This window comes from Phodopus roborovskii, unplaced genomic scaffold (assembly GCF_943737965.1).
Source record: "Phodopus roborovskii unplaced genomic scaffold, PHOROB, whole genome shotgun sequence".
Taxonomy (NCBI): domain Eukaryota; kingdom Metazoa; phylum Chordata; class Mammalia; order Rodentia; family Cricetidae; genus Phodopus; species Phodopus roborovskii.
The window spans coordinates 24534477-24549247 of record NW_026126571.1 but is presented as its reverse complement, the minus strand read 5'-3'; the positions used below and the strand labels follow the sequence as shown (position 1 = coordinate 24549247).

General features: G+C 45.9%; 1 protein-coding gene across 1 annotated transcript in view; it reads right to left on the bottom strand.

Annotated features, from left to right (window-relative positions):
- The window catches only part of Gsdme (gasdermin E), a 51113-nt gene that overhangs the window by 24834 nt on the left and 11508 nt on the right, over window positions 1–14771 (bottom strand). The window contains exon 2 of the mRNA XM_051203075.1: window positions 14073–14265. Within this exon, the coding sequence (XP_051059032.1) occupies window positions 14073–14265 (193 nt within the window). The remainder of the gene's footprint in view (window positions 1–14072; window positions 14266–14771) is intronic.

Here is a 14771-nt window from a genome sequence, read left to right as displayed (position 1 = left end):
TATTTGATTAACTATGCAAAGACATGTTACTGTTTTACAATTCCTGCTTAAGGCACCTGACTGGTCTAATAAAAAGCTGAATGGCCAATAGTGAGAGAGGAGGCAGAGGTGGGACTTCCAGGCAGGGGGAGTAAGTAGGAGGAGGAGTTTAGGCTCCAGAGATAAAAGTAAGAAAAGGAGACGCCATGGGCCAGACAGACAAGGAGGAGGCAGAGAAGCAGGACATATGGAATGAAAGGTAGGCAAAGAGCCCTGAGGCGAAACAGATGAATAGAAACAGGTTAAATTAAGTTAAAAGAGCTAGTGGGACAAGCCTAAGCAAAGGCCGAGCACTCATAATTAATAAGTCTCCATGTCTTTATTTAGGAGCTGGCTAGTGACCCAAAGAAAATTGCAACTACAGAGGACTGGGACAAGAGCCTCATCTGCCATTCCTAGGACCTGGAAAAATGCAATAGACCCTAAAATCCATGACTGTCACTACCAATGGCATGGTAGAATCACCAACTGCAATCACCCCTCTGGACCTTAGGAAGCCCCTCCCCCTCCCCCTGCCCCCCCCCCCCCCGCTTTGCCCTCAGCGTCCTGGCCAGGTCGGGAAGCAATAATGCTGGGTTTCGAAACCTCAAACCACAGTTGCCACTCTAACTGACCACAGAACCACCAACGCCCACCCTCAGAGCAGAGACTGTCCCCACTCTACCCTGTGACTGCTAGTGCCCCAGGCTGAGGCATTTCCCATGTCTACCCTGAGGATCTATAGGGGTCACAGCCACAGGTGTCAGTACTATTGGTATCAGCTGCACTTTCTCTAAGGGACCTGCAGAAAACCCAACCTCAACTTCCATCTCCAAGACTATGGCAGCCACTATCACAAGCACTAATGCCATCAGGGTTTGGCTCTATGGGGCCTGAAGACACAGACCCATGGAAGCTGGCGTCCTCTGCAAAGACACAAAAGGGCCTTCGTCAACTTCTACAGCCTCTACTCCTGAACCCCCTGCAGTCATGCTGGTGTTGATCAAAAGCAGCAGAATCACACAGGCTAATGCAAAAACATGAATCCAGAGAAACTGCCATTTCCCATCTTAAAAAAGTAAAGCTGGCTCTGCAAAAGCTACATAGCCCCTGTGCAAAGAGAAACTCCACAGACGACGAAGACAGAGCACACCTCAGACAGTAAGAGCAGTATGTTAAAATCCCACAGCTAAATCACAGTGGCTAGGGAGAAGTCACTATGTTTTGTCTAAGATCAGGAGCAAGGCAAGAATGCCTGTGCCATGTTTCTATTTAATGTAGTACTGATGTCTTAGTAGGAGCAACTGGGCAAGGGGAAGAGGGCAAGTTAAATTAGGCACGTGCAGATGATGTGATTTTATACGGAGAGAAACCTAAGTGCCAAAAAGCTGTCAGGTGAAGCCCATCGAGTATTATGTTAAACAAAACAAAACAAAAATCAATAATAATTTTAAAAAAGCTGTTAGAACTTACAAACAAATCCATCAAAGTGACAAGACAAAAAAGTCAATACACAGAAGCTAGCACCATTTTTACACCACAGTGATGAGTATTCTGGAACAGAACTAAGAAAAGTAACCCCATGCCAGTCAAGGGTGATAGCTCACACCTGTAATCCCAGCCCCTGTGAAGCTGGGACAGAAGGAATGCCACAAAGTCTGGGTCAGTCTGGGCTACACAGTGAGTTCCAAGTCAATGGGATACAGAGTGAGGGAAGAAACAAACAAACAAACCCTATAGTTTGTGTAAGTCCCAGAATAATGAAAGCAATCTTGAAGAAAACACCTCACTGCAAATCACACTCTGTAGCTAGCAGTGTGTGAGCCTGAAGAGTCATCCATTGGGAGGCTGAGGTAGGACAGTCAGTTCAAGGCCCACCTGAACTACACAATACATTTGAGCTAGTCTGCCCTAGGAGACTAGGATAGAGGGATGCAGGAAGCAGCCATCTAACTCACTAACTTTAAAGCTACAGTACTTGCTGAAACCCAAAACAGACCTATGGAATGGAACAGAGAGCCAAGAAACTATGGAATGGAACAGAGAGCCAAGAAACTAATCTGATCAAACAGCCACCTGAATTTCAACAAAGAGGCCAAGAATATATTATGGAGAGAAGATGGTGTCATAGTTGGTTATACATATGCAAAAGAGAATCTGATTCCCTTCTCTCCCCTGCTTAAGCCAACTGAAAATGGATAAAGTCATGAGGATTAGCCTGAAACTGATAATGTAAAGACAGGAAAGCCCTCAAGATACCAATCAGCAAAGGCATTGGCTGGTTTTAGACAAGGTTCCAAAAGCTCAGACAAAAGGGAAAAACAGAGGTGGGACTCTATCAGACTAAGAGGTGACTATGAAGCCAAGGGACTGGAGCATGAGGAATGCCCACCAGCTATTCTTCCAAAGGGCTGCATCCGGCACACACCGGAGCTCAAAAAGCTGAATCCCACAAAAACAATGCAATTTGAAAATGGGCTATAGAATCAAAGCTGAGAACAGAGAGATAGCCAATAGACCTATGAAAAAAAAAGGCTGTCTCCCTCATCAACAGGGAAACACAAGTCAAACCGCCACATGGAATCATTTCATCCCCAGCAAATGGCCACTGTCAGACAAAAAATAGCCAATGCTGTTGAGTTGTGGAGGGAAGGGAACTCATGCACAGCTGAGGGGATATAAGTTATCATGACCATTTTGGGAAACTAAAAATAAAACTATCATACTATCCAACAGCCATGTTAGTATCTGAGCCAGATGATGCTGATGATACCTGCAGCTCTGTGCTTATTAAAGCAGTATTCACAATGACTAAAGCAAAAACAGCCCAGGCTACCTTTAGCAAAGGAAGGATTGAAAGCATGACACACACACACACACACACACACACACACACAAAAAAAAAAAAAAAATGAGGAATTACTTCTGGACCTTCGTTAACACATGGTTGACTATGAGAGCACTGTGATCCAAACACACTTAGAAATGACTGGGGGAATGTGCAATGCTTACTGTTGGACGAAACAGCTGTGCAGGTCACCCTGATTTGCATATCATCCATTAGTTACATATACCAACTGACTTTAATATACTTCATAAAGATGCACAGATACTGTGTCTCAGCTTTTAAAACCTGTCTGTTAATAGTGTGGCATTTACACTGTGTTTTGGACATGATGACAAGAGTCTAAAGTTAAGCACCAGCATTCCCACCTGTCAGAATATATGTTACCCCAGATGTCCCCAACATTCTCTTCCAGCTGCTGCCTCCCATCAGGTCTGAAAATGGGTTTGGCGTGGGATGAGAGTGAGTGGACCACAACCCGTAACTAAGATAGAGGACCCACTGAGGGACCCACCAAGAATCTAAGGAGCACTTTATTACACTGCAATGTTCCCCAATCAGAATCTGCTAAACTGCAAAGTGTTCTAAGCTAATGTTACATTGTTTTAAATGGAAAATCTCAGCCAGACCATCCCAAGATTGTATAAAGGCCCACATTCCCCTTGAGACCCCAAAACACAAATGAAGTATTCCTGGCAGGAATGGAGCTCCTTGCTTCTGGTGACAAGTCTCCAAGTCCTGCTGAGCCCAGTGAGGTCTTTAGGGACAGTCATAGCTTTGGAAAGGGAATAGAAGCTCATCCACACACAAGGTCCATGGCTAAGATGAGGCTAACAGGAGCCATTCTAAAGCCCTTCTGGGAAGAGATCACCTTGCTGGTTTCCAAGATAGTGCTGCCATATTTTGGAGGCCAAACACTGGACCTGCTAGGAACAAAGGGGAGATGGCAAAAAACAGATGCCCATTTGACCCTGTGCAAAATAATCTCTAATGGGATCCTTGCTCATCTCTTCTTCCTACTAACACTGCATGACCCTAAGCATCAGGAGTGGCTCCAAGGCCCCTTGTGGGAACTGTCCTCAAGCACAGACCCAAAATAGCTTGGAGTTGTGCCCACGGTTCTAATCTCCCTTAGTCCATGGCAAGGATTACCATGCAACAGATCTCCCAGTAAGAGCGAGTGGAAACCATAGGCCAATGAACTTGTTCAGTTACAATATTATATTCCCTTATGTGCTTAAGTTCCAAGAGTCAAAAACATTTAAAACCCTGGTTCAAGGCTGAGACTATTACTGAGTAGGAGGGGGCTTGCCTAGCATGTGCTGGTTCTAAGTTCCGTTTCTATGACTGGAAAATAAATAAATAAATAAATAAATAAATAAATAGTGGAGCCGGAGAGATAGCTCAGTGGTTTAGAGCACTTGTTGCTCTTGCAGAAGACCTGGGTTTGATTCCCAGAATCCACAATGATGGCTCACACCCATCTGTAACTCCAGTTCCAAAGGGTTCCAGCACCCTCTTCTGGCCTCCATGGGCATTAGGCATGGTATAAAAATATATATATATACATATATATATGCAAAAATAAATATATATATGCAAAATACTCATACATATAAAATAAAATCAATAAAAATTTAAAAGAGCACTGAAAGAATTGATTTTGACGGCATCCCAGAAATAAGATGGGGACATTAAAAGGAGCCTGCTAAGTGGTCAGATTTGAACATTCACACACACACACACACACACACACCAGCAACACTGAATGGACTTAACAGGTTACATCTATGTACACCCACGTGTACATATATAACAATAATTAAGAAAATATCATGAACCCAAGAGGCAGTCGGGAATACAGGACATGTGAAGGAAATCCTCAAAAGAAATTTAATTTAAATTTTAAAAATCAAATGGCAGGAGATTTAAAAAAAAAAAAAAAAGCTAGTCGCCATAAACAAAGAGCCTGCCACCCACCGTGAGTGTTAAGCAGGAATCACCAGCCCACAGATGATCTGTATTGATGGTTAAAGCTATGGCAGGTGGGGGATTTCTCCCAGACGGCTTTGCTTTATCAGCTACAGCTACAGTCAAAAGAAAAGCAAATGGATGCACACACCAGCTCTAGGTATGAAAACTGTACGAACATCATTTCTAAACTCCCCAGCACTGCCCTCCTGACATTTCACAACGGGAAGGGAGCCCTGCTGATTCCCAACCGGCCCCCTCCAAGTTCATAGACCTAAGCCCATGGGAAGGGAGCCCTGCCTACAACCAGCCTCCTCAAGTTCACAGGCCCAAGCCCATGGCCAAGGTTTCATTTGTGACCTAGAGTCCCAGAACGAAGGCCCCTGCTCCTGCCACTGTCTTTCAGTGGCCTGCCTACCCCCTGGGGACACTGCTTCCTATCACCTAAGGTCTGTGAGCTCCAGGACTGCCAGAGGAAGGAGGCATTCAGCCCTCTATTCCCAAGGCATGAGCTGCAGGCAGCACTTGGCAGGCTACCATCCCCCACACCTGGAGTACAGGATCCTTTAGGACAGGTGCTGAAGAGCCATGGGCTGCAGGGAGGGAGTCTGGCCCAGTCCTACCATGAGCTTTGACTCATCTCTAGCCAGCTGTAGCCATGATATTGTCCTTAAGGACTAGGGAACAATTCTGTCCATTGGGACCCAGGAAATGCTATGTTGGGAAGATGTTTCTGCCACTTAAAAGGAGTCACACATAACAAGTCATTTGTGTATACCTGAACCTTGTTGTCTACAACATAAACTGACATTTAGAAGCAAGGAAACTCCAGCTGCTGAGGCAGTTAACAGGTGGAGATGCTACCCGGGTCCACGCCAATGCTGAGCTAACCAGGACTCCTACCTCGGGATGGTTCCTTAATCGGGGTAAGAAATGTTCTTTCCAAGAAGACATGCTAACTATTCATGAAGTAATGCCATCCATACTTCACAGAGAGGCACAGAGACCTTGTAAGTCATGGACCCAAAGGGCACAGGTCATTGTGGGTAGAATATGGTCTCAACAATTCAGCACTACCCAATTCTGAAACTCTGCCCGCATCTTCCTCTTCCTCCTGAGGTCCTGCTGGGCCCCGTACAGCTTAATCCATGTTTGGTTCTTAACAAGCAAGCAGTCAGCTTGCTTGCTTTCCACTCAGCTCCTTGTGAGAGCTCAGGGAACACTGGCAACAGAGCATCCAGGAACAGTCACCTGCCCACTGGCCACCAATGGTGATTTCCACGAGGGAGGGACGGAAGGTTCATTCTGACTTCAGGGGTGGTAGTATCTTGGCTCAGGACCTCAACCATTTCACTCTGTGGCTGCTTGGTCCCATCATTTGTGTAGCATGACATGTAACCAGTATGTGGTGCATGAGTCCTGTTCCTCTCCAGAGAGCCAGAAAGGTAAGTGAAAGGGAGGAGCAGAGGTCCCCAGTAGTTCCCCTGAGGACAAGTTCCAATAATCTAACTTCTTCTGCTTCCTAGTACTATCATAGGCTGGGAACCTTTAACAGGTGAACTGTGAGGGACACTTAGAACCAAACTACAACAACCTAAAGCAATGGACAGACATTCTGGAAACATCAACCACTGTGATGCACAACCTGGATGGAAGCACAGAAACTTCTAGAAATCTTAACTACTGTGACCTGACATCCTCTCTTCCAGTATACAGTCAACTCCTCTCTTCTTTCTGTGATTTCAGTTCCATGAAGTCAACTACAGTCTAAAATAGTAAATTCTCACTGTTCTGAGGATTGCAGTGAACTATCATGCAGACACACCTGGGCTATGTATCATCCTGCATACAATGTATCCATGCATACAATGTATATGCTACTTCCTAGGGAGTCACCTAGCAGCAGCCTCGGTTACCAAACTGACTTGGAATGTTTCAGTGGTTGTGTTCAAGTAACTTCCATTTTAATTAGTAATGACCCCAAAGGGGAAGTGATGATGGCAGTTTGGGTATGCCCAAAATATGCTGTGCCATGCTTCCTTTGATGGGAAAGTGTAAGTTCTCAAGTTAATAAGGGAAGCCAGCATGTGCCGAGGCCAACAGTAAGGCAAATCCACCTGTGAAACTGAAGGGAAAATGGTGTTAATCTTGTCAGTATCTAACTACAAAGTCATGGCTATGGCAAGTTGCACATCTCACTTCCCCTGATGACACAGGCTTCTATCAAGACTCACCACCCTAAGGAGGGGTGCAACACAGTAAGACAGCCAACTTTACAGTGAGTCACAACTTAGTCATGGTATATTGCTCTAAACTGTTACATAGTTACAATATATTGTTCTATTTTATTAGTAGTTTACCTTTTGCTCTGCCTGGTCTATAGATAAAGCTTTACTGTGCATGGGTACATGACAAAAATAGTCAACAGAGGACTGATATCATGCTCAGCTTTATCACACGTTAGAGACCTTGGACCATGCCCCCTGAAGCTAAGAAGGGGTGGCTAGAGTGAAAATATGCTCTCTCTCCCCTCTCTCTCTGTGTGTCTCTGTGTGTCTCTCTGTCTCTCTGTGTCTGTCTCTCTCTCCAATTCTCTTTCACTCAGCTGTGAAGAAGATGTAGATGGCTTCATGCTTGTAAATTGCAGGTGATGTTAACTGCACATGATTCCCTAAGTGACTGCACCCCCCCACACACACCCCAGCTTCTGATGCATCCATCTCAGGCAGCGCTGCATCTTCATTGCACAGAACAACCCAGAGAGAATGAAAAGGGAAGATGACCAAGCAATTACAGATGCTCACCCTTTTAGGTTATGGAATTAATTAGCTGCCACCAGGTGATGTGGTCCCAGGAAGGTGAGCAGCTAGATAAGGCTGAGCGAGGTGAACGCTTGAATCACCCCTTGGGGAATTTCCTTCCTTTTCAAGCTCCATGCAGAGCAGCTAGCCTGGAAAAATCATATGGTCTCTGGGTCTGGCCTTAAATCCTGAGTCCAGGCAAACTAATTAATTTCTGAAATCAACTCCTCATGTGTAAAATGAAGATAAACCAATTGTCCCTTCAATCGAGCAGTGCTCGGTGTGTTGCCAGATCCCACTGAACAAGAGGCGTGTGAATGGAGGGACACATGGACAATGGGGAACTCATGGCAGATGACCCCTGCAGCATGCTCAGCACCCCAACAAGAGGGTGGGGATGTGTCTCTTAAAGAGAACACTGGGTCTAGACCATGGCATGAAGAGTCGGGAACTGGCAGGGTGTGGCAGGAAGGTGTGAAGGGGCCTTCAGATAGGACCCAGGAGAAGGCAGCTTAGGGTGTGGCTCTGAGGAACTGAAGCCAGGTGACAGGCCTGAGGGCTGAGGAGAGCACGCAATGGTTCTACAGAGGGAATGTTGCTCTGTGTGGCCAAGCCAATATGCGGGCCACTTCCTGGGGCAGGGAAGGCACAGGGGAGTCTGAGCTGGATGCGATCTGATTGGCTGTCTGCTGGGGAGCCAAAGGGGGAACAGGGGAGAGGTGGACCATAAGAAAGGAAGAGACAGGGTCAGGAAGCTGGGAAGATGACAGATAAAAACCAGGAGAAGGTGAAGAGGGAGCCATAGCCCATCCTGGTTTTTTGACTGAAGCAGATGAACACTGCTCACCATGGAGCTCTGAGGAGGGACTGACTGGAGAGGAAGACAGGAAATGCAAAGGTGGGTGTTGTCACCCATATCAGACTCTGGAGAGTCTTCAGGAACACACACATGCCACCTGAATCCCAGCTCCTGCAACCCAGCCAGCTCAACTACAGACACCAGCCCATCCTCTGACACCCCACCCCAGGGGTACAAGAACTACAGGAGGGTACTCTGGGGCCAGCAGCTCCCCTCACTTCTAAGCTCTACAGTCCCTGCCCCATCTCAGCATGCTGGCTGTGTCTCTCCTGCAGGAGCACGGATCTCCCCCAGGCTCTACTGTGTCAGAAATGAACCTACGCACAACCACGGTGAAGGCATTAAGGGGACCTTACCATGAGCCAGGTGCTGCTATACAGGTTGTTTATGTTCTCATCTAATTGTCAGAGAAACACAAAAACCATGTTTGCTTAACGAAGCTCAGGTAATTAAGGCAAAAGAAGATGCCCCTTAGGTATTGATTCTGATTAAAATGTTCAGACCAGGCATGGTGGCGCCCACCTGCAGTCCCAGCACTCCCCGGGAGGGGGCAGATCTCTGGGTTTGAGCCTAGTCTTGTCTACAGAGTAAGGTCCAGAACATCCTGGGCTACATAGAGAAATCCTGTCAAGAAAGAAAGAATAAAAGAAAGGGAGTGAGGGAGGGAGGGAAGGAGGGAAAGAGAGATGGAGGAAGGGAGGAAGGGAAGAGGAGAAAAAGGAGGGAAGTTAAGTTTTGTTGAGGTGGACAGGGAGTGGTTTGTATTTATTGCATTATTCCTTAATCTACATTATCCCATACTTTCCATGATTTTTTTTTATTTTAAAAAATAAACCTTCCAGATGTGAAGATGCACATCTGTAATCTGATCACTTGGGAGTCAGAGGGCTGAACTACATAGTCAAATCTCTCTCTCTCTCTCTCTCTCTCTCTCTCTCTCACACACACACACACACACACACACACACACACACACACACACTGAACCTAATTTACCACCCAACCACAAATCTAAAAATGGCTGCTAACACTAAGAAATTAGCATAAGGTTTCTCTGCTGGCTGCGCTGGCCTAGAGTGCCCTCACTTTAATCATTCTCACTGTGCCCGTGCTGCCCCAAAGGAGGAGCAAAGAAAAAGGAGATGGAGAAAAAGAATGAGCGGGGGAGAGCAAGGAATGGATGCATGGCTACCAAATGCTCTCCACAGAGATGAACCCAGGAGAAAAGGGGTGTGTGTGTGTGTGTGCAACTTTGCTACACATGTTCTTTAAAAAGCAAGACATGATCCCTTTGAAAATGCTCCTAAGTCAAATAAGTGTCCACACTGAACCAGTACTCACAAGAGTCCTTCGCCTCCTCCAGGAAGGTCAAAGAGACAGAGCAGGGTACCATTGTTTTTAGTGTGTGCAAAATACGTAGCTGGGCTGGGCTCCATATCATTTTAAGACATTCTGAGTAATTGTGAAGACTTATTGCCACATCATCTCCTTCACAATATATCAATTTATATAATTAACGGAGAGTCCTTTAGGCACCAATTTTCTAATTACCATCTATATACAGACAAGTATAGTCAGCTGTACCAAAATCTGCTTAAAAGCAAGGTAAATAATGAAAATCAGATGTGCCCTTATGCACATTTAACTCATACCTCAAGTAACCAACCAACCAACCAACCAAACAAACAAACAAACACCCCCAAATCCTCCATGCTAATATAGCTAGAAGCAAGGCCCAACCTCACAGGGAGAGATCTGCTGTGTCCACTCACATCTAGACACTCCAGAGGTCCCAAGACCATGGCGTCTGGGGAGGGCCAGGCCAGCAGCCAGCACAACTTACTAAGTCCATCCAAGTTATTTGTCAGGAATGAGGTTCTCCAGGTTCTGGGAGATTTGATGTGCTTGCTGGTAACGGTAAAGTAAGCCTGTTAGACTTAAGGCAGTGACAAGTGGCAGCTGGATGACAGAAGACAATATAACACTTTTTTCAAGAGATTTTACAAAATAATATTGGATCCAAATACTAAGACACAAATCTGGGTTTTGGAAATTCTCAATACATTTGTCAGTCTCCATGTATAGAAATAGAAGGCATATATCTTAGGATAGTGTCCATCCAGAATGTTTACGCTAAAAACCATGGCTCATTCAAAGCAATCAGTGCTGGTACCTATAAGCACGACTCCCCAAATTCTAAATGAATCTTCTGTATATGTGGGTATGGTTTCAAAGAGAGAATGTAGTTTGAGATGTGGATACATTCTGCAGGCAATGCAATTAATGCTTGGGCTTTTTTCTTTCTTAAGGTGCCACATAGTTCAATCCAGGGACCTTTAGCAAACTCAGCAAGTGACCTGCATCACAAAACTATACACCAGAGCTAATGCTTTGGTTTTTAGAGCCTACAAAACTTGTATACAGATGATACCTTATCTAAATGACTGAAATAAAAATTCCTGGCTGCAAATATGCCCTTGAGAACATATAGTGCAGAGGCATCACTTGTTACTGTGCCCAAGGCCACAGCTGCATCCACAGCACTTATCAACCTTGGTGATGGTCCAGGAGTCCAAAGATGGGCAGACCACACAGATAAGAATTTATTTTATTGCTCTAGTATGAAATCACAGGAATGCTAGCTTGATTGGGATCTATCCTAAGACTAGGCAAGTACCTCTCCATCCTTCCCACATAGTTCACCTTTAGCTCTCATGATAAGATACCTCCTGGGTCCAGGTACTACACCAATTTTTTTTTTTTTTTTCTGATTTTCAGGGTTAGGGATAGAACCCAGGGCCCACACATGCCAATCATACATTCTACCACTGGATGCATCCTGACATGTATTCTTTAACATTCTTTAACTCCCCAAACCGCCCCTTCTCCCATCACACCAGCCGCTGATGGGTAAAATGTCTTCCCAGGTGATCTCAGCCATGTTGGGGGGGGGGAGCAGGCCAGATGCTTCCTGAGCACCGGGAGAGGACAAAGCACACCCCATGCTTCACCCAGAAACACCCTCAAGGGTGCCCTACATCACATCCAAATCACTTTACCTCCACCAGTTCAAGCAAGGTTTAGAGGAAAGAACAGGAGGCTTGGAACCAAGAAATCTGGGGTTGCATCCCAGCTGCAGCACACAGACCGAACTCTTCACTGAGAATAAACAATTCCTTTCCTAGGCCTCAGCTCCCTCACACACAAAAGCAGTCAGTCAGCTGCTCAGGGAAAATGAGACAATAAATAGCCACTGGCCAGCACATAGTAGGTGCCCTGAAGATGACCCTCCCATTCGCCCTTCCTCGTCCCTCTTTTTCTCCAACAGGTGCTCACAGGATCCCCACCCTCCACCCCCCACTTCCTGTTAGCAGCAGCTTTTACACCTGAATCGTGAAGACTTTCTTTAAAATCCTCCATCAGGAGATGTGATTGCACAGCGTTGCCCAACTCTGGTTCCTGAAATAGAAATGACAAAACTGCAAACCGAAGCTAAAAGGGGCCAGGTAAAGAGTTGGGAACAAAGGCCTTGGACTTTCCCAGCCTTCCTGTCCTCCATCTTCCAAAACAGTCACCAGATTTAGCAAAGAAAATGAACACTGCCCAGTTATGTTTTGATTTCACATAAATAATACTCCCCCAATGTCCAGTGCAGGAAGGTGTGTTTGTTGAAAAGAGCAACAGAGGATGGAAACTAGGATTAGCCACAGAGTGACTGTGCCTCCCACCCAGTACTGCCAAAGACACCCACAAGTTCTCTGGCTGAGAATGAGGGCCTGGGGGAGTCCCGGGAAAAGCCAGGAGGGATCAAATTCCTGCTGGCGCCCTTTTGTGTCCATTAAACAGGGCAGCCTGTATGAAATCTGCCCACCAAATGCTTGCCATGTTTTTTATGTTTTACTTTTTATTTGTTAATTTAAAACATAGCTTTGTTCAATAAGCACATCATTCTTTAGAATTCTAAGAGTAAGGACTTGCTATCTTTGGGTTGTTGTTTTTGGCATTGCCAGGGCTAGAACCCAGGGCCTTGAATGTGCTAGTCAAGTGCTCTACCACTGACCTACACCCCAGCCCTAAGACCCTCAGAAGCAATAGGTGACCTACACCTGAATTTAAATGACGTTTCCATTGATGCATATGCATTTGCATTTGAGTTTCCTGTCTTAAGTGTGAAAGGATGATAAAAATGACACACAGAGATGCACATATGGCTCAGTATGCAAAGAAATACCATCTCTGTTGGACCGCTGCACTAACTTCTCAGTTGCCCCCTGGCTTCTGCACATCCATTCTCCTCCCAATCCAGTTGCCAAGAGGATCCATCTAAAGAGTAAGTCAACATGTCACTTCCCTGCTCAGCATCTCTGGGAACGTCCCATCTTACTCAGAGTGAGAGGCAGAGTCTTTCCAGTGGCCTCTAGGTCCTGAGGAACCTGGTCTCTCGAGCCTCCCCCTGGGTCTCTCTGGGGCAGCTACCCTGTCACAGCACACAGCATCCTTGTAAAGGGCTTGTTTTCCCCTTCTTTGTTCTAAGACCAATTTCTCCAGTCTTCTCTGGCCTCACTGTAAAGGCCTATCCCCCATTGCTACATTTCCCCCATGCCTCCAAGCTCATCCGTCTACTGCGTGTTTTATTTAACTGCGGGGTTAAATAAAACATATTGGAATATCTCCCGCTAGAATTTGGGCAGAAGTCACAGCATTTTGCTTGCTGCAGCATCGTCAGTACAGAGATTATATCACATTCAATCAGTAGAATTACTTGTTGAATTGACACAATACAGAATGTCAACAATGATGAGTTATCCTGGGATAAAGATGAATAAACACAGGATTTCCTTCAAGATGGTAACCAGCCAGCCTTTCGCCTTGAAACCCTGCACTTGCTCTATTCCTCGCGAGAGAAATACAGACACAAAGTAGATTTAGGAGTTTCCTGCTTCTGATATTAATACTTAAAAATATACAAGAGAAATACAGACACAAAGTAGACTTGGGAGTTCCCTGCTTCTGATATTAATACTTAAAAATATACAAGAGAAATACAGACACAAAGTAGACTTGGGAGTTCCCTGCTTCTGACATTAATACTTAAAAATATGGAGGCTGGTGATGCAGTCGGCTCTCGCCCAGAGTGTGGCAGACCCTGGTTCAAGATCCGGCACCGACATCAAACCAACAAAACCAGCGCTGATGCATTGAACAGGCTGTGACCTGTAACTCCAGGATTCACAGGGCTGGAGAAGGACAGCTTGGGCTACACAAGGAAACTGTCTCAAATGAACACAAATGAGAACAAAACCCCATAAACAAACCAGGGGCTGACACGATGGGTCAGCGGGTAAAGTCACTGACCTGACTCCAACACTACTGGGGGAGGGAACTGACTCCCAGGTCTCTACTCTCGGATAAAAGCAGTCAGTAAGCTCTAAAATAAAGAATGCGCTCCCACACAAGTTGCAGGGCTACTTCAACCCGTGCTGTTTAGAAAAGTCCACATTTTGGCAGAGGTCCAATCAAATGACCTTCAGCCACCACATGTACAAAGGCCCAACACGTGGAACAAAGCTCCCCTTACCTCCCGACTGCATCCTGAATGAGCTGCTGCAGGTCCACCTCCTGCTTCCTCAGGGTCCCAAAAGAAGAGCGACCCTCCACCAGGCCTTTGCCACCGACATTCAGCTTGACCTTCCCCACAACCGTTCCGATGCTCCCACTCATATGGTTCTCGAACTTGCTTTCATATTTCACGAAGTCCGACTCCACAACCACTGGAAAGAACAGAGCAGAGGAATCTGAAAGCAGTTAAGATGTCTCAGCGTTGTGGGCTGCCCTGCATCCCAGCAGCCCTCTTGGGGAAGCCACAGCGGCTTCCAATTGGTAAGTGGGCAGCTGTACTGTGTGGGCGGTTAGTAAAATGCAGTCGGCATGCTAACGTGCTGATCGAGCGCAGCTGTGGACTGATCAGAGTCTAGGGTGCTTAGCACCTCTTTAGCCGCTGTGATGGTTTATATTGATTCTTAACTTGAAAGGCTCTAGAATTATCCAGAAGACAAAGCTCTGGGCATGCCTAGGACGGGGTTTCTAGATTGGGTTAACTGAGGTAGGAACGACCATTCTAAATACAGAAGGCACCATTTCATTCCATGGGCTGCTGTCCCAGACTACAGGGACAGGACATAGCTGACTGCTGACATAATGTGACCCGCTCCCTTTTCCAAGCCATTCTTGCCATCATGGACTGCACCCTCAAAGTGTGAGCCCAAATAAACTCTCT